This window comes from Ceratotherium simum, chromosome 1 (genome assembly GCF_057802395.1).
Source record: "Ceratotherium simum simum isolate JZ-2026a chromosome 1, ASM5780239v1, whole genome shotgun sequence".
Taxonomy (NCBI): domain Eukaryota; kingdom Metazoa; phylum Chordata; class Mammalia; order Perissodactyla; family Rhinocerotidae; genus Ceratotherium; species Ceratotherium simum.
The window spans coordinates 11,110,380-11,130,392 of NC_141900.1; the positions used below are offsets into that span (position 1 = coordinate 11,110,380).

The following is a 20,013-nucleotide window of genomic DNA, read 5'->3' on the forward strand; positions in this document are numbered from 1 at the left end:
TGGCCGTGAGGCAGCAAGGACAATGATGGTGGTGGTGACCGTGCTGGTGGCAGTGATGCTGCTGAAGGGAGGTGCTGTTGGTGCCAGTGCTGGTGGTAGTGGTGGTGGTGATGATGCCTGTGACAATGGTGTTGATTAGTGTTCTTTTTTTTTTTTTGCCAAGGAAGATTCACCCTGAGCTAACATCTGTTGCCAATCTTCCTCTTTTTTTTTTTTGCTGAGGAAGAGTCGCCCTGAGCTAGCATCTGTTGCCAATCCTCCTCTATTTTGTATGTGAGCTGCCACCAGAGCATGGCCACTGTGGCGTGGTATAGGTCCACACCTGGGAACCCAACCTGGGCTGCCAAAGCAGAGCGCGCCAAACTTAACCACTAGGCCACCGGGGCTGGCCCATGATTAGTGTTCTTAAAGGATGCAGAACCTTCCACTTAGACCTCCAAAATTCAAGAGTCTTGAAAAATTTTCCAAAAATGTCCTAAGTTTACCAAGAAGTATTTTAATTACATTTATATGGAAGAGCCTGGGCCTGGAGACAAGTGACCTGGACTCAGGAATGATTAGTACCATGGTCAGCTTTTGTCATTTCACCTTCCTGAGTCCCAGCCCCCATGGGGTAGAGAGAAGGGCTCCATCACTCTGTGACCCTGTGGTCCAGAAGTTTCAGTCCTAGGTGACTGAAAGGTAAATCCTCAGCTAACATATAAGAAACCTGGGCATTTCTTCTGTGGTTTGCAAATGATTGGCTTCGCCTGCTAATCTTAGTCTAATCCATTGGTTTGTTCCAAATGATCTAGCAATATTTTGCCAAGTCTACCGCCAAGAGAAACAAAAACAAAAGTTAACGCCAAAAAATTAATTTGAGTAGGGCTGACATTTTTACAATGTTTTGTATTCCCATTCCATATTAGAGAAATGATATATTTTTCCATATATTTAAGTCATCTTTTTTCACGTTTCAGTCAAGTTTTGCAGTTTCCTTCTCTCGTGTCCCGCCTAAGTATTTTGTATTTATTTTTGCTGTTGTGAAATGGATCTTGTTTTCTAGATATCTTCTAGTTTGTTGTTGCTAATATATAAGATACCTTTTGATTTTTTGGTGGCAGTAGGGGCATATTCGTCTTGCTTTGATTGGCGTTACTGAACTTCCTTTGAAATTAGTGTTTTAGTTTATGATCTTGAATTTTCCAGTAATACAGTCCTATCATCTCCAGTAATGGTATCTTCATCTCTTTTTAAAAAGTTTCAGATCATATTACAAGGGGCAGAATTTCCAGAATAACACCAGACACAGCGTAGTGGACATCGGAATTTTATATCTGATGGTGGTGGGAATGGCTGTAATGAATCACCATTAAGAACAATATTCGCTATTAGTTTAAGATACTTATTATCTTGTTAAGGAAATTGTCATCTATTCCTACTTTTAAATTATTTTTTTAAATCCAGAATGGGCTTTGAATTTTACCAAATACCTCCTTGGTAGCAATTTAAGATTTTTCATATATTTCCCTTCGGGTATATCAGCATGCTGGCCATATTGACCAATGACAAACTCTATAAAGCATGGTATAAACTACACTTTGCTAGTTTTTCACTTAATCTTTTTTTTCATATTCCCAAAAAATAAGCAATTTGGACTCGATTCTCTATAAAACAGAATTATATTAGCTGTATAAAACAAATGTTGCATCTTACCTCCTTTTTATATCTTTTAGAAATAGATGCATATATATATTTGTGTGTCTGTGAGTGTGTCATTGGGCTTGCGGGGTGGGGGTGGGGGGCGTCCAGAAAGTCTTTGGGCAGTTGGAATTTTCCATAAATTTAAACTGTATAAGATACAGTTTGCCAAATATAGAAAGAGGGAATTTACTCAAGATTTAAATAAAAAATGTTAATGGTCATTTTTTTTTGTGTATTTTCTTCTACAATTTCTTTCTCTTTCTCCCTTTGTTTCAAATAAAATCCTGATGCTATGCCTTTGACATACAGTTTCATCAATATTTTATCTTTCATATATTTGATTACTTTCCTTATTCTGAGCCTTTTTGTTGATAGAAGAACATATAGTTTTATATAATATTGTTATTACTATTTGTATCTTCTCCCAAAGTCATTAATTACATAGGAATTACATGATATAAATGGATTTAAGTTTTAAAATATAGAGAAATGTTGATGGCAATATAAGGGAAAATAAGAAAACATTTCTTTTATTGTGTATTTGTGATGTGAACATTATCACATACCTTGCCTCAGTTTGGTGTATGGATTTTTCCATTTGTATTGTTGAAGGAAGCCTTAAAAAGTTTCAGTCATCACCACAACTCATTAGCCAGTAGTGACAGAGCCCAGAGTATGCCATGGGAGCTGCCTGCTTCCCAAGGCCTGCCCACCGTGGCAGCTCTGGTGACCCAAGAGAATGGTAAGGAAACTGGAAGCAAATCCATTTTTAAATGGAACCACATTTTCATAGTAAGTCGTGAGGATTTCTTTGAAATTTTTATCCTGATAAATTAAACAATATGAAATTTTGCCCACTTTAATTACATGTAACAAAAAAGCATAAGTTAAGTGGGGAATAGAGAATAATTTTCTGACAAAATTAAATGATAGCATGATACAGCCTCTTTTACTTGACATACAACAGTCATCTCTGCAGAATTATCAAGGGCGCCATAAGCTGTCCCAAGGACCTTGTAATCTCTTGATACTCAAATCCTTCTTTCTTACAGCACCCGTCCTGTCACTGTCCTTGTCAGTCATCTCTTCAAGCGTACACTGGCCCGTCTTTCCCTCTGAGCTTCTCACTTGTCAACAGCTTCTTGTTCGCAATCCCTGCAGCACTGTCAGAGGCTGCATAAAATCCTGGATCTTGTCCAAAATTCACAATTTCATTTTGCACCCACTTTGCATAGTGTTCCCATTCTGTTACAGTGTGGACACTGATAGGCATTGTGGGAAAAAACACTAGTGAGGGGAGATATTGTGAGTAGGGTCAGATTTTATCAGTGGTCATCCATTAGTGAATGTTTTTTGTCTTTTATGATTTTGGTTTTCCTAGGGGATAATAGACTATCAAATAACAGACTTCCTTGCATATTCCACTGCCTGAAGAAGCCTGCGTGTCCAGTGTAGGCATGAAGGCCCAAAATGCATTGCAGGGGCAAGACTGCACTGTTTGACACCACGGAAAAGAGGGAGGGCTTAGACCCTTAAAACCAGGAAGAGTGGAGTGTAGAGATCAGAGCCCTTCGAAAGAGAGAGAAAGTGTTCAGGACCAGATGACAGTGTCAAACACACATCCCTAGTCCTCTTCATATGTTAGAAATGTAGTTCTTCTTTCCCCGGGCCATGCTATGTCAGTCTTAGCCATTTAATTGGAATATTTTGTTTTCCTATTGACTTTTGTATTGGCAAATGTTGCCGTACTTCAAAGCCAACTTACCCTGCCTTTATAACCATCATTCTGTAATCATCTAATGGTGGTCTCCCCCCACTGGGAACCCAGCTGTTCAAGGTCACATTAAGACAAATTCTGTCTCTGCTTCATGTAAGACATTTCACTTGGGTGGAAGTGGATCAAGCCGGCTCCTGCTCCTGGCTTCCTGGGTCTGAAATCATCATCGCCACTTCTCTGCCACTGAGATTCATGTCTTGACTCATCTGTTCCTCTCCCCCTGCCCCTTGATCAACATGGCCCAAGAAATGGTTCTAGTCTCAACTTCCTCTCCTCCCCTGCCTGTGTTGACATTCAAGCCAGCTGTGAGATAGCTATACTATGTCAAAAAGAACACATGAAAACATTTCAGTTATGAAGACCAGAAACTGTCTACTTTGTTCAATGCTAGAACAATCCCTGTCACAGGGTAGACACTCAAAAATATGTGCTGAGTGAATGAACAAATGAATAAATGCATAATAAACAAATGATTAACCACCACCCCAAAATTGAGACACATTGGGATTTTAATGATTTGAGAGTAATTTAACACACATTGCCTTATGATTTAATAAAAACTCTCCAAGAAAAAATGCTAAAGAAGTAGAATGATCAACATGTGTATTTCTCTTTCAACTCCTACAGCTGTGTAGGGCCAGGTCTTGAAGGCTGTGCAACGAATGGGTAAGTGTGACAGCTTTGTTTCTAACGGGCCCTGTCTGAAATGACCCAGTGTGCTCTGGGCAAAGAGAATGCTTCCCGCTGTTCTGGCTGCGTCCACCTCGTCAGCTCTCACTTCTCCTCTGGGCCAGCAGAGGCCTCCCTGGCAGAGACCACTCCCCCACCCACTGCCCGCCTTGTGAACTGTTCTTCAGTGGAGGGACGCAGGACATGGGTGCGGGGTCCTGCCCCGCGTGGGGGTGCTGACTGTGCAGTACGGCTCTTTCTGTGGAGCCCACTTCTGCCCCCTTGGTCATACCCGTTCTGTTGGCTCCTTCTCTTCCAGCCTCTCATCTTTGTCCCTCACTGACCCCATTGGTCCCATCCCAATCCTGTGTTTGAATGACCTTTCTGTTTGATGACAAAACTCCAGCCTGGGAGGATTTTCTCCCCTTACTTCCTTTTCTAAACGTGACTTCCTGCAGCATTTCGGTTCTGCTCCGTTTGCCCTCGCTGCTGGAGGTGCTGCAGTGAGGGAAGCCGCGCCGGGGGTCCTGGTGCAGACCCCCAGGAAAGAGCCGTTGTCAGTTAATCATGTCCCGTGAGGAAGCAGAGCTACACACGGCACCTGCTGGCTGTCCCTGATGTCCCACCACCAGCCAAACTTCCAGGCCCTCTGCCATTTCTACAAAACTCCATCCCTCAACACCCCTGCCTCAACATCAGCTACGCCTCTGCCCAGGAATTAGCCATGATAACACATCCCTCCTACCATCAAGTGAGACACTAAAGACAAATAAGGCAGTTTCTCAGAAATAAAGATTTCCTGTCCCCACCTCTTCACTGAGCCTACAAGGAGCCTGGCACAATTTTTCCTATTTTTCATGCTACGAGTCAATGTCTCAGTAATGATGTTTTCTGTCACATCCCCACCTTGAAACCAGTCAACGACCACTCCTTGTTCTATTTACTCTTGTAGATTTTGTTTCTTCTCTTGTCATTCATCTGCGGCTCCCCATGGAACACATACTCTGTAACAAATTATTCTTTATATCTTCCCATGTTCCCTTCAAATAGTAAAAATCCATTAATTCAAACTCGTTAATTGGGGGATGATGTAAAGCAGGAGGTGACTTTTATACTCGCTAAGAAGAAAGTGTTGTAAATATTGTTTTCATGAAGTACGTTTGACCTACTTATGAGAAATTTGTAAAGATGCTGGCACATTTTTTGGGTGCAAGTGATGCTTCTAATTGAGATTTGATATTCGTTAACGTTTTTACCTGAAAATATGCGGAAGCTTAAATGGAGTAGATACTTGAAAATAATAACTTTATAAAGGTTATAAATTCAGAATCTGCCACTTCAGATGGTTCTTCCCCAGTGAGCTTCAGAACCTGTGTTTTACATTTTTGCCCTCACTAAAATCAGACTCCACCTCGTGGGAGGAGGGTGTGTTAGAGTGGTTGAGGCTGCGTGACGACACCGCTCATCTGTGACAAGGATGCTTTCTGTGTCAACAGCCTGTCACTTTATAACCTCCTTCAAGCTCATTCATAAAACATCTCACATGGCTGTGGTCCCATCTTGAAAGCCAAGGACTCCTTTAGGGGTCCTCTATGTTATTGAAAGGGTCCCTTCACCCTGCCTGGTCAGTAGACACCACATATCTGCTGCATGTGGAGTGCCAGGCTTCAAACAGATGGAGATACTCTGGGGATACATACAAATTCATATAAAAAGCATTATTGAAGTCTGAGTTACTTTTTGAATGATGTGTTTTCATCATCAATCTTTAATCAAGATTAAAATATAACCATCATATGGAGAGGTCCAGATGATACCTCCATTTAAAAAATGCACAAGAGCGGAGCAGAGGCGGTGGGCGGGAAGAAGTTAGAAACTACCCCAGAACTCTTAGCTTTTTTTTCTCCTTTTCAAAGCTGCTCAGCATTCCACTTGGTGAGATAGTTTTAAATGATGTCAATGTATCAAGACATGCCAGAAATATGTAAAATGCCAGTGTCATAAAAGCTGTCAGCAAACCTTACCTTCCCATGTGTCTCCACCTCTTTCCAGGCCCAAGATCCCATCCATCGCCACTGGGATTGTGGGCGGCCTCCTCTTGGTGGTGGTGGTAGCCCTTGGGATTGGCCTCTTTCTGCGCAGGCGGCACATCGTCCGGAAGCGCACTCTGCGCAGACTCCTGCAGGAAAGAGAGGTGAGTGCCTGCCACGCCAGCGCCCCTGGAGAAGCGACGCTGCCCCAGGTAGGACCAAGGGCTGTGCAGACGTGCCATTTGAAATTCTGTGTTTTAAATATGTAATTGTGTTATTATGCTTTATTTCTTGGGATGGAAAAACCAGAATCTCTGAATATCCAATTATAAGCAATTCGTTACATTTGGGTACCTCTATCCAGTGAAATGCAAATGTGTCTAGGGTAAGTCACACAACATGGTTGCAAAGCCACGCAGAGTCCTGTTTACAGTACAGCACCGGTGCACTTGCCCAGGAGAAGAGCTTGTGGATAGGTGTGTGTTGAGTTCCTGTGAAGGCACTGTGGTTGAGGAGATGCCACTTTGGAAAATGCCATCGTCCACATGAGTGCTGTTCCCTTTTGAGCTCTGTGTGTGACTGTTATCCCTGACACTTACCAAGTGTCCAGCAGTGTGCCTGAAGCCAGAGTCGCTGGGAAGAGAGACCCACAGCAGCTCGTAGCATAGTGACACCTGTGTGTTAGGGGGCCGGACAGGCTACCAAAATGACCACTGTGTAAAAATTTTGCTCACCAAAATTTTCTCAGTTCCAGCTAATTAGCCTGGAAACAGAAACTGCCTTTGTTAAAGTGGAGCCATTCTGTTCAAGGACACTGGTATCAGGAAGTCCCTGTTCCTACCATGTCTGTTTTGCAGTTCTTTAGAGAGGGCATCCATTTCTCCTTTTGAGTTCTTTGTGCTAAAGCACAACCACGCAGTGCTGTGTCTGGACCTGCCTGACACCCTCCTCCCCCGTGGGTGTTGAGTGTTGGGACTGAGCAGCGTCTGCTCCTCTTCCTTGTCTCTCACAGCTCGTTGAGCCTCTTACGCCCAGTGGGGAAGCTCCCAACCAAGCTCTCTTGAGGATCTTAAAGGAAACAGAATTCAAAAAGATCAAGGTGCTGGGTTCTGGAGCATTCGGCACAGTGTACAAGGTGAGGCTGCTGGAGACACCACACCAAGGCTTCTGGGGCCTTGGGTTGGCAGGCCCCTCACATTCTAGGTGGGTGAATCCAGAGTCCTTGGCTGTGGTCTGCTTATCATCATGGTCTGTTCTTTGTGTCACTGAGAGTTTGGGAAATTCCAACGCTTTTCTTAAGTTATTGAGAGGAAATCTTTTATAATCATGATGGCAAATAAGTGGTCCTGTGAGACCTGTACACAGGCAAAAACATTTTTATGGATGACACATTGACCTTTTAGAAGGGTGGGTGGCACAGATGGAGTCTGAAGGAGGGTTGCCTATCACTGAGTGACAGCATCCAAATAAAGCCCAGGTCAAAACAGCTTCCTCTTAATTTGTTTTTCTAGATTCTCTTTGCATTAAGTCTGATTTCAGTTGAGTCTAGACCTGGCATCTTAGAATTCTGAATGAAATGATCCACACTGGTTTTATAACTAGCATGAGTTTAGGGTTTTTTTAATCTAAGTGACTAATTCATGGCACATGATAGCTAAAGAGCTGCTGAGATGCCATCACTCCTACTCCCAGTGGCCTTGCAGTGCAGAGCTGTGCTCGATGTCCCTTACCCTTTGAGATGGTGTCACTAATAAAAGTCCAGCCAGCTCACAAGTTGCATATTGCATGGTATGATGATTGCCAGTTAATGTCTTCCCTCTGTCTTTGTCGTAGGGACTCTGGATCCCAGAAGGTGAGAAGGTTAAAATTCCTGTGGCTATCAAGGAATTAAGAGAAGCCACGTCTCCAAAAGCCAACAAGGAAATTCTTGATGTGAGTGTCTGCTTTGTTTTCCAGTTGTCCAGAGGCCTAGATGTCAGAAGCCACCTTTTCTGGTGTCTGGCAGCATGTTGCTCTGTTTTAGACTTTTTTCATCACCACATTCTAAATGTTCAATTTTTATATCTTTTTTCCTTCTAGCTATAGTTGGCATAATTCCCTCTCAGGCCTTCTCTTATAGAGAAGACTCAGCTCATCTATCGTATAATCTGCCCCAAAGGATAGAAACTTAGAGTTGCTGGGCATTTACCGGAGGCCAGTCTCAGTACCAGTTGCTTTACACACATTATCACATGAATGCTTCTGATGAACCTGTGGTGTAGGTGTTATGCTCAATATTTTTTGGATGAAGAAATGGAGGCATAAAGAAACTTGCTGAGGTTCACACGGCTGGGGTAGGATTCCAGACCTAGTTACTTCTGACTCTGAAACTCACGTTCATTTGGCGGTTATCTTATCTTTGAAATGGCTTTTTAAAGGTCCCTAGGATTAACAATATGATGCCCACTCTATAAACGGTTGCCCACTTGCTGTACTTTCTCTCAAAATAATTTAAATGTTATTCTCCAGTGTCTGCTGATTGTTTTTATGGAGTAAGTCTTTAGAATGTTCCACAAGATGATTGTTATGTTTTTAGTTTCCATTCTATTGAACTTTCTCCACCTCCTCTGGACCCTCATTAGCCAGTGTGGGGGCTGCCCACTCTTAGAAAGAGGCTGAGCCATCCTGGAATTTGGCAGAGCCCACTTCAAGGAGATGCTGAGGGAGATGCAGTGTGCAGACCCTCCAGGGTCTTGTGTTAAAAACGTTGGCCACTGCTTGCCGTCGGTTCATGAAAATTCTTGCCCCTGTCGCAAGGCAGACCCAGTGAAAGGAGAGGTAAAGGGCTCAGCAGTGGGTAAGGGAAACAAAGTCAAAGAAAAAGGAAAATGACAGCCTTTATTGCCTCAAAAATCTAGAGAAATTAGCCAAGAAGGACAAAAGTCAGATGTAATATTCTCCATTCTTGTATCTAACCCACAGGATATATAGTAAGCAAAACAAACATGAGCCTTTTCTTTTTTTTTTTTTTTTTTTTTTTTAAAGATTTTATTTATTTTATTTTTCCCCCCAAAGCCCCAGTGGATAGTTGTGTGTCGTAGCTGCACATCCTTCTAGTTGCTGCATGTGGGACTCGGCCTCAGGATGAACGGAGAAGTGGTGCCTCGATGCGCACCCGGGATCCGAACCCGGGCCACCAGCATTGCAGCGCGCGCACTTAACCACCAAGCCACAGGGCCGGCCCGAGCCTTTTCTAAAATGTGTTTAGACACAATGAACTTCCCAGTGGCAAAACAGTCTCCACTTCACTTTCCTCCAGGCAGCCTTCCCTTCTTTTCTGATAGTGAGGAAATTCCTGCTCTGGTTCACTTTTCTTTTTTTTTTTTTTTAATAATTTTTATTTATTTATTTTTTTCCCCCAAAGCCCCAGTAGATAGTTGTATGTCATAGCTGCACATCCCTCCAGCTGCTGCATGTGGGACGTGGCCTCAGCATGGCCGGAGAAGCGGCGCGTCGGCGTGCGCCCGGGATCCAAACCCGGGCCGCCAGCAGCGGAGCGCGCGCACTTAACCACTAAGCCACCGGGCCAGCCCTGGTTCACTTCTCAATGAAAGATGATGTGTTAATACAGCGCAATAGAAAATCTCACATATCGATGATGTACTTATCAAGCAAAATTATCTTTCATTTTAATGGCTTACAAATTAGTGTGAAGTTCTACTAACACAATGTCAACTCCTGTTAACATAACCACAGGAAATGTAGTGGACGAGCCATTTGTGAAATCTCTTCACTTAGAACCTCTGGCTCCCTCACCTGTACTGTTAACAAGAAAATCTTTTTGCAGAACTTACTTCCTTAATTCATTTTTTACTCATTTAAGAAATTCTAATAAATTTCACAAAATGTTGTTGAAATGTGCATTCTGAAATGCAGAATAAGGGTGATTTTGAAGACATTAGCTATGCTTTGGGGAAGGAAGTAGTTTTCACTGAACAGGGCTCCCCAGCACTTCTAAAATTGGGGGAAATGGGCTTTTGTAGGGCAGAGGAGGGGTGGAAGACAGAGAAAGTAAAGACTTACAAGTTTAAAAAGTTAAAAAGTTCCTTTTTAGCCTCTTGCTCTGCCTCTCTCCTGCTCTCCCTCCATTGTTTTTATTTCCTGTCCTCCCCCACCTCCGTTTCTTCTTTCTGGTCATCTCTGTCTGCTCCTCTCATATCAGATGTTGTGACTTAGTGGACACCATGCCTGAGACTGGCGTCCTCATGTGCTCTTCCCACGGCTCCATCTGCCCGGCGCTCACAGGGACCCGGCGGTGCAGAGTGTGGGGCAGGGATGGAGAGCACCCTGAAGGAAAGGGGAGGCTGAGGCAGGCTGTTTCTGCTAAAGGAAGCAAAGGCCAGCGGTTCTAAGGCCAGTTTCCACAGTGAGCTGAAGAGCAAGTTAACCTTGTGGTAGGACAGCCCGGGGGGCTGGTGTGCTCTTCGAAATGCTCACAGGCACGTGTCAGGGGTCCCCTCAGACTCTCCTTCCCCGACGAGGGCAGACACTGAGACCCAACACGCACACACTGTAGCCCCTGGTTTAAGTTGCTACCAGTAGATTAGTTAACTGGTAAAGTGCCAAAAATGTAGGGCCATCTTCTTTTCATTCTTAAGATCAGGCATATGCCTCTGCTGAAGGAGTTTAAAATCTAATGGAATCCTTTTCCCCAATTCTTATAATAGTTCACAGATGAGGAAGACAAGCAAGAAGGAAGGCACCAAGTTATTTGGGCAATGGGGACAAAATAATAAACTTTCAAGGTCACCAAGCCTCAGAGACACCCCTGCCACGTGACTCAGGCATGAGCCTTTGTGGTCTCTGAGCGTCGGCTCCTCCTACCAGCCTGCAGGCCTGGCTGGGCAGCTAATTCAGAGATTGTTGTGGAATACCAAGCATGCTTGCTGTAGGTCACAGTGCACCTTTGAGATTCCAAGATAAACAGCAAAGAACAAAGCTCACTTTAACTTCTGTGCACACTGAACAGGACACACGACCAAACAGTGTCCCCATTGTGCCTAGGGGGTGGGGCGGAAGTGATGACCTGGTTCTGTTGCTCTATCAAGTTTTAATAGGATCAGGACTTGGCAGGGCTCCAGGCTCTGTGTGGCCCAACACCCACACCCAGTGCTCTGTTCCCTGACTCCTGGGTCCAGGTCAGCTCCTCGCCGGCCCCACAACAGATGGGAGCTTAAACTACTCCAGTTTGCAGATTTTTCTCCCCTCTAAAATGAATACAATATGTTTCCAAATCTCAACCAGATCTTGAGAAAATAAGAACGGCCAGAGGATTTCTTTGGTATTATGGCTGTACAGTTTCCCAGGCTTGGGGGACAGATGTGATTTGTGCTTTTCTGGCAATCGCATGGCCTATTAATTTTTCCATAGACTTTCCAGTTTAAATTTAGGGCAGGCAATGGAAAGAGAATGCAAAACAGATTTATATATGTGCTGTGTGTGTCATAGTGTCCAGAGTTTCCTGGTAGAACTTTATCCAGAGACTCTACAAGGCAGCACGGGAGGCCACCAGGCGACATGGCATGTGGGGCAAGCAGCGGGTCAGGGAGGGTCCGGCTCAGGGGGAGGACACCCCATGTAGGCCCAGGGCTGAGACTCAGAACGTGGTCTCAGGTGGGCCATTCGCCTCCCTGGGCCTCAATTTCCTGTTCAGACTTCAGATAACGGCCCCAGGAGAAACGCACTTGCGGGCCTTTCCAGTTCTAACTGTTTATAAACAGCCCTTCTCGAAGATGGAGGGAAGTTCTAATGTCCATAAGTATTAAATATCTACTCTTTACTGTTGGGATATTAAGTTCTCAATATAAAAGAAAAAAAATACAGCCTCTACTTGAAAGCAGAGCACCTACTGCTCACAAAAGCATCCCAGCGTCGGCAACAAATATTAAAGGCAATAAGGATTTCTTTTGTTAATGGAATTGGCATGGTCTCTGATTTGCTTTGAATTTCTGGCTTTGCATGGTTTCCGTGTGGTTCAACCCAGATGTTGTTGAGGCAGTTATGTGCCTAGATGTGTGGTGGGCGCCACTGGATAACAAAAGAAGAAGAGGTCCAGCCCTCCCGCCCAAGTGCTTACCACATTCGCATGGACATCTGTGGGGGAAACTGAAGCAACAGATACGTAGTAGTTGCCCACAGGGTTCGGTGGGAAAGAGCACTGGGTGTGTTCTGGGAGCTAGAGTGCAGACCTCTCCTCAGAGAGCATGGCGGGCAAGGACATTTTTTTTAATCACACAAATATTTAAGTGCAGATTATGAGGAGTGCTCCAAAGCACTCAGAATCCCCGGAGGTCTGTTCAAACAGATCAGATCCTGGGCCCTACCTCCCTGTCTCTCACACAGGGCCTGGGTGGGGCCCAGGAATTTGCATCTCTAGCAAGTTCCCCAGCCATGTAGAGCCTGCTCCCCCAAGGAGAAACTGCAGGGTGCCAGGAAAGTTTCACTCAGGTTGGGGGATCGGAGAGGCCCCTCTGAGAAGGAGTCAGCCAGGGAAAGGGGAGGTGGAAGGGCATTCCCGACAAAGGGCCTCATGGGCCAGGGCCTGAGGAAGGATTGAGAGAGCAGAGAGCAGGAGGAGGAGGGGGCTACACGAGGAAGGGCTGGACGGGCAGGGCCTGGAGCCTCCCGGGGGAACAGCAAGGGCCAGGGGAAGGTAAAGGCCAGAAGCTGGGGTGGTCTTTTTGTGTTTAGGAATATGTATGCAAGCTGCCTCTGCCCCACCACCCGTCTCTTGCTTCACCTCTGGCTGCCGGTGCTCTCTGCTCTGGAGCATCCCAGAGCACCCCCTCCTGGTGCCTTCACCTGGCCCAGCTGCGCTCGCTTCTGCAAGGAGAGCCCAGCTCACCCACGCTCATGCTCCAACCACTGGAGTGGCCGAGATGTGGAAAGGAGCCTCTGAACTTTCTCTTGCAGGCCATGTGGTCGCTTTCATACCCAAATAAAAGATCCCCACCTCTGTATTTCAAAGGTAGGGGGATAATTTATGGGTGAAATTGAGGATTCCTTAATTCTTAGTCGGACTTGAGGGTTATGTGCATGGTTGTAAATAAAATCAGCTTCCTCTGCCCGAGAAGAGCAGAAGGGTTAAAATAAAGTCCACAATCATGGATCTGTGTCAAACAAAGACTCCTGCCTTCGCCAAATTGGTTGGGGGGGATGGTGCGTTTTGCAGAGCAGTGTGGTTTTCCCATTCCGCAACTGAGGCAGGGGGCAACACAGACCACCTCTCTTTAGAAATGAGGCCTGGGCAGCCAACCAAGTCTGCAGTCACTGTAGATTTAACGCCCTCTGTCCGTTTCAAAGCCTGAAATGGGTACAGTGGCAGGGCTTCTCCAGCTCCACTTCACAGAGGTGGCCCCAGGAGCATAGCAGCGTTGCAGGTGGGCGCCCTCCCCATTGCCCACAGCACATTCAGGAACAAACACTGCTCTGTTGAGAAGTGCGGTGCTCTCCATGGCTGCCAGCTGGCACGCGACCTCCTCTGAGAGCTCTCACCACCACACCTCTGCAGTACCTCGAAAGAGGGGTCCGGATTCAGTGGGCAAGTCATTATCCCAGGTGTAGGGACCAAACGTGGATTTCTACACTCCCTGACAACGTTTTCAACTGCAGCATCTTCAGTCTGGAGGTGGAGGTGTTCCTAACGAGGACGTCAGCAACACCCGAACGTGGAGACATCGGGTCTTGTTTTCATGCAGCGTTTTGCCAATGGCGAATGTTGCTTGGGTGTCTCTGTGAAGAGGAATCCCTACATGCACCCAGGAGGGCGCCGTCTTCCACAAAATGCCTGGTCATTTCACAGCCTCCTCTGTCACAGGCCCGGCGTGAATGTCCACTGCACTAGATGTTTCCTGGGCTAGCTTGTCCTCCACAAGTACACATTTGGAAACTCAAAATCACGTTCATGCTTTTTTACCTGGAAAGGGGTCTGTGTGTCTCGCCCTTTTCCACCATGGGGAGCCTTTCTGATGCCATCCTCTCCTCTTCTCCATGCAGGAAGCCTACGTGATGGCCAGTGTGGACAATCCTCACGTGTGCCGCCTCCTGGGCATCTGCCTGACCTCCACGGTCCAGCTCATCACACAGCTCATGCCGTTTGGCTGCCTCCTGGACTATGTCCACGAGCACAAGGACAACATTGGCTCCCAGTACCTGCTCAACTGGTGTGTGCAGATTGCAAAGGTAAAGGGAGAGCACGGCCCGGAGAGCGCACACGGAGCAGGCAGCCGGCTCTGGAAGTGGGCGGAGGCTCCCACTCAGCGGGACGTGTAGCTGCCTGAGCTTGCTGCTCATGCCAACGTCTCCTGGGATGCTGTGATCGTTAGTGAGAGTCCCAAGAGCCCCAAAGGGAGGCGGCAAGGGGAAAAATAAAGGCAACTGGAAAATCAACCATTAGGGTCTCCATCCCGAGATAGCTAAGAGTTTGCCAAGAGGGTATGTGTACATGTGTACGCACGCATACACACAATGTACACTTTATTTTGGGTGAAATTGAATTGATGGTCTTTTGCATCAAATCAGTGCCTGTCCCACTGCACGTTGAAAATCTAATCATTGGCTACATTTGAACAATTTTCTCTTTATGGGGTGCTTAGTATGGTTTGATGTTAGTGTTCTTATTTCTCTGGCATCCTTTTTGTTGACTACTATGGTAATTTTTGGTTGAGGAGGAGATGTGGTTTTCACCCAGTCAGCACTTGATAACAAGGCAAGCCAGGCAGGCTGAGGCTCAGCGGAGGACACAGGGGACAGTGTGGTTGTGTGGATGGCGGGGGCGGGGGCGTGCTGGTCCCAGCCTGGTATACAGGTTGAAGGGGGACTGACAGAGGTGAACAAATGCTTCTGCTGCTTCGCTGGGGTCCTCACGTGTCCCCCTGTGCACTGGCTTGATCCAGTGTGAGGGAGAGGCTGACAGGGCAGACAGTGGCCAGGTGGCCCCACCCGTGTGCTAGGACAGGAATGGAGCAGTGAGCCAGGTATTTAGCAATTATGAACAGTATGGCCTCAGAAGGACTTTTACTTTCATCTCAAGCTTCTCCCTCTTGATCCCACCACTGCATCAGTTATTTGCAACCCGGTTTGCTAAATTCTGTTTTGTTCTGAGAGTGGGTGTACATTTTACTCAGTTGAATTGAAGGAATTTGTGGGCAGGACCCCTCTCTGTGACTACATTGATCATTCCCTCCTTTCCCTCAGACAATGGGCAGGGTGTTAAGAGGTGTGCCAGGGACCACGAGGCAGGGAGCACATCATCCCCCAGGTCTCCTCCAGTTCCTCATTGCTCATCTCACCCTTGGTCCATAGTGGCAGGTGTTGGTCCTGTGGAATTACTCTTGAGGATGCTCTGAACTTGCTCACTCAACTTGCAGCAGATGTGGAAAGTGACTTATAAGACAAACAGAAATATTTTGGGCACCACTCAGCTGGTGACTGCCCATGACGCCACAGGATGGGTTCTTGTTAGGAGCAATGGCACTGGGGGAAGGCAGTCTCCCCTCCTGACACTGAGGTTCTGGGCCAGGTTGGCTGAGCAGGAGGCCACCTCCCAGGATAACCAGACAGCAGCACATCGCTATTTATTCCAGTGCTGTCTGGTGTCGATTTCTCAGCTACGGCCCCTGGAGGCTCCAGCACCCTGGGAAGTGGGGCACTCTCCCTCTCCGACCACCACCAATCACCTGGTGTGCTTGTCATTCTCTTGTCTATCACCCTGGTCACACAGCAGAGGAGTCACACCGTCATTATTAGATAATGGTCCTGGAAGAAGGTGTGTGAGCCTCAGATGCTGTGGTTTCGTGAAAATTCTTGTTGTTTCTGTGTGTGACTGTATTCGTTTCCTAGGCCTGCCACAACAAATTACTGCAAACTTGGTGGCTTACCACAATAGAAACTTCCTCTCTCACAGTCGTGGAGGTCAGAAGTCCAAAATCAAGGTGTCAGAAGGGCCATGCTGCCTCCGAAGGCCCTAGGGGAGGATCCTTCCTTGCCTTTCCCAGCTCTGGTGGCTCCTGGTGTTCCCTGGCTTGTAGCAGCATCATTCCAGTCTCTTCCTGTGTCTTCACATGGCCTTCCCTGTGTCTGAATCCAAATTGCCCTCTCCTTTCTCTTAAAGCACACCAGTCATCCCTAAATCCAGGATGATTTCATCTCAAGATCTTTAACTATTAGATCTGCAAAACCCCCGGTTCAAATAAGGTCACATTCTGAGGTTCCAGGTAGACAGGAAATGTTGAGGGACACTATTCAACCCAGTACCATGGCTGATCTAGGGGAGGAGGTGTTTAACTCTGAGTAGGTTTTACTGAATGTAGAATTATTCCCGACTCCTGAACCCAGAAATTCTTCTTAGCTTTCTTCCCTGATTTTCTAAGGCAGGAAACCAGAAGCGTGCCCTCCCTCCCCAGACAGTCTCTATTACCTGCTTTCTTTGTTTAATTTTCTTTTCAACACGTAGTGCTACCTGGGGAGATCTGGTTTACTTACTTGTGTACTTGAGTTTGTGCCCACCTGCCCCCAGGGAGGTGAGCTCTGTGAGAGGCTGTGCTGGCTGCATGCCCACCGTGGGCAGGGCTTGCAGAACTCTGCACGCTCGTGGCAGCTTCTCCTGCCCGATGCATGAGGCCCACTTCACCAGAGGGGGCCCAGACGTTTATCGTTTCTTCTCTAATTATCTTGGGTCAATTTGCAGCTCCACAAAAGTGACTTTTCATGTGATGAGGCACATAGCCTCACCAAGTTTTGCCGAATACAGAGCTGGGCCTATGATGCCAGTGGACTACAGATTCAAATCTTCATTCTGGCGTTAATTAGCCCTGTGACCTCAGGCAAGTGGCTAAGTCTTTGTGCGCCTAGTCTCTTTGCCTATGAAGGGGACTCTGCCGTCTGTCTCCCGGGTAGTGAGGACAACACAGTCAGCCTCCGTGAAGTGCCTGCCACGGGTCCCTGCACACAGCCGGTGCTCACTAAATGTTCCCTTCTTTCCCCATGTTTTGGCTAAGTTAGGTTAGATTAGTGACTAAAATCTAAGCTGAAACTTTGTCTTAATCTAGTTCTGCATCAGTTTGTCGTTTCTTAGAGCAGCATCTCCTGTTTCCAGCTCTTCTCTTGTTCATGAGCCTTTTCCCTCTCTCCTTTGCAATTTTACATTCAAATCTACCTGACCACTGGTGTCTGCACGATGGAAGTTTATTTGACCCCCAAAATCAACCTTTTACAAGCGTGATGAAAAAACACAAAAACCCAGAAATGGCAGTTCCCACCACAAGGAAGAATTCAGCTTCGCCTGGGCCTTGTCCAAGTATGAGTTACCAAAGTTTCTGAGTTAAGTTTCTCGGGGCCTGAAAGTCTTCCAGAGTAGTCTCTATCTAATATTACTCACAATTTCAACCTGCTACTTAAATCCACTGTCCTGCCTGTTGTACTTGGTTTAGCCTTACTTTGATTTGAAGTTCTTCCACATTGTGGCTGCGAGCCTGTCTATGATAGGTTTGCTTCCTAATTCACAAAAGAACCCTTGTTCCACTGCCTTGGAATAGCTGCTTGTGAATAGCTGTAGTGATGGAGTGTCTATCCCTGGAGGGAAAGGAAAATAATGGTTTCCTCAACTGTAAAGAGAGAAATTTGCTCTTGGGCTAGTGACTATTTAAGTATTAAACAGTTTTCTTTGTAAAAGTTAGAAGTGAAACTACCCAGAAACACTTAGTGGCTGACCAGACGCTAAACTCCTGGCATTTTCAAAGTGAGATTTATTGACTTATAAATGTGCTGCATTGTTCACAAAAGCATGGACTGTCTTAGGAAGTTTTCTAAATATTGATGGAGAGCTGGCCACTGTTATGCAAGTTCATTATCCTGGCTAAACTGCTAAGACTACAAATAAAATTATATCACTCAAGGAAAAGGAAAAAGAAAAAAATATATATAGGTGGCCTAGGAAAGAAATCAGGCTGGGATGGGGAGAACGGAAGAGAGCCACACCACTGCCTTGCCGTCCACGGTGAAAATGGATTCTGTTGTCAGATCTCAGCAGCTGTGGTGCCATCACTGCTTACCAGTCAGAAAGATCGTCACTTCCTAAACTCCTGCCTCGGGAGGGTATGGGGAGCTCTCACTCCCTGGGAGTAACTTAGTTGCTTCAGAAAGTGTATCTATCCACTCTTTCTAACATAACTCTTACATAAGCCAGCTAGTGAATCCCAAAATATAGTAGATGGCACAGTAATGTCATAAAATATTCTAGTCCAAAAGATCCTATCATCAGTTCGGTTTGGAAAACACCGCTGCTGTGTCACACTCTTCCCCTCAGAGCTCACGATGCACATTGTTGCAGAGTCCTACAATAAATGAAGCTGTCTAGACTGTGATTAATCTAACATTTTCCCAAACTTTTTTCTACAACAGAGCTTTCTTATCACTTAACCCAGATTAAGATCTCACAGAATTGAGTTTTTAGGTAAATAATGCAAGTTTAAAATTCTTGAGACCAGGCCCTGGTGAGATTTAAAAATAGCTGGTAGGGGAGGGAGAGGATCCCAGAAAGAAGCTGATTTATGGGCATCATTCTCTGACCACAACTTGATAAGCACCAACTATGCTTGGTTCAATCTATGAGATAAAACTTAATAAGGACAGACTTCAAAAAACATTCAGTGCAAAGTATATATTTTTCAAGTACACGGGATACACAGTTTGGTCTAAGTTCATTTGAAAAAGCCGTAGGTGTTTTCGTTATTCACACACTAATAAGAACTGTCAGTGCACGTGAGTAGCTAAAAGGAACGGAGATGAGATGGGCTGAGCCGTCCGTGGGTTATCACGTCTAGGTGAGGGGCAGTGAAGCGATCACTCCACTGTGATGTAGAACATTCCGGGCCACTTGTGTTTAGTTCCTGGTGCCATGTCATGAGACCCAAGTTGACAAATTTTCATGTGCTCATAATAGATGAGCGAGGGTGTGAGAGAGTGAAAACCACGCTGGATGAGGAACTAGAGAAGGAGCCATGGTGCATTCCTCTAAGTCAGCTACTGTGGAGATGAGACACTGCTGTTCTGTGAGCTTCAAATGCACAACTTCCTGTTTAGGTCCCAGCTGGGCTCTGGCCTTCACTGCCTGGGGCTGCTCCCTCATCCCCTTGGCTTTTCTGTGCTCCACGTCAGGATTTATGAAGGTGAGGTCCAAGATGCAGCCCCACCCCACTAACTGTGCAGCCCCAGCGTAGTGATCAGCACTGGCCCCTCCTATCCACAGGGGCCAGAGGACGACTTCTAAGAGCCACTCACCTTCAAAGCACACACTTGCGTAAATACCGAGGCAAAAAGACAGCGGGCAGGCAACAGAGCCAAACGGCAGGTCCAATTACCAGATATTTTAGTTATTTGGATTATTTTTTTATTTACTCTTGCATTGTTCCACAAAAGATTACAGTTGAACTTCATTAATCTAAATGATCACTTTACATTTCTTTACAGTTCTTTACAGTTAAGAACTGTAAAGATCACTTTACAGTTCTTAAAAAGCCAAAATTTGCTATGCTATTAGAGTATATTCATCAACTTTTAGACATCTCACTGGGTTATTTCTTGAGTATTTGTCTGCCAGTGTTAGGTATCATGTGAAATCTATATAGAAGTAAGACAACGTTTCTTATCTTCTCAAACTTACAAAACAAGTTGGGGAGACAGATCCATACCGAGCTAACAGTGCGGCAGGAAACGAGTGGGTCAGAGCTGGAGAGCTATGGGCGAGGAGGACCAGGCTCCTGAAGGCTGCCGTGAAAGTCACACGGGGACCAGCAGAGTGGGCTCAATCTGTCAGCC

General features: G+C 45.9%; 1 protein-coding gene across 3 annotated transcripts in view; it reads left to right on the plus strand.

The window, feature by feature from the left end:
• The window catches only part of EGFR (epidermal growth factor receptor), a 201,864-nt gene that overhangs the window by 160,205 nt on the left and 21,646 nt on the right, over positions 1-20,013 (plus strand). For 2 of the 3 annotated variants that reach the window (XM_004438373.3, XM_014793664.2), the window contains exons 16-20: positions 4,088-4,126; positions 6,182-6,323; positions 7,172-7,294; positions 7,993-8,091; positions 14,194-14,379. In XM_004438373.3, coding sequence (XP_004438430.2) covers positions 4,088-4,126; positions 6,182-6,323; positions 7,172-7,294; positions 7,993-8,091; positions 14,194-14,379 — 589 coding nt within the window. The remainder of the gene's footprint in view (positions 1-4,087; positions 4,127-6,181; positions 6,324-7,171; positions 7,295-7,992; positions 8,092-14,193; positions 14,380-20,013) is intronic. The other variant, XM_087434015.1, reaches the window with a different exon arrangement.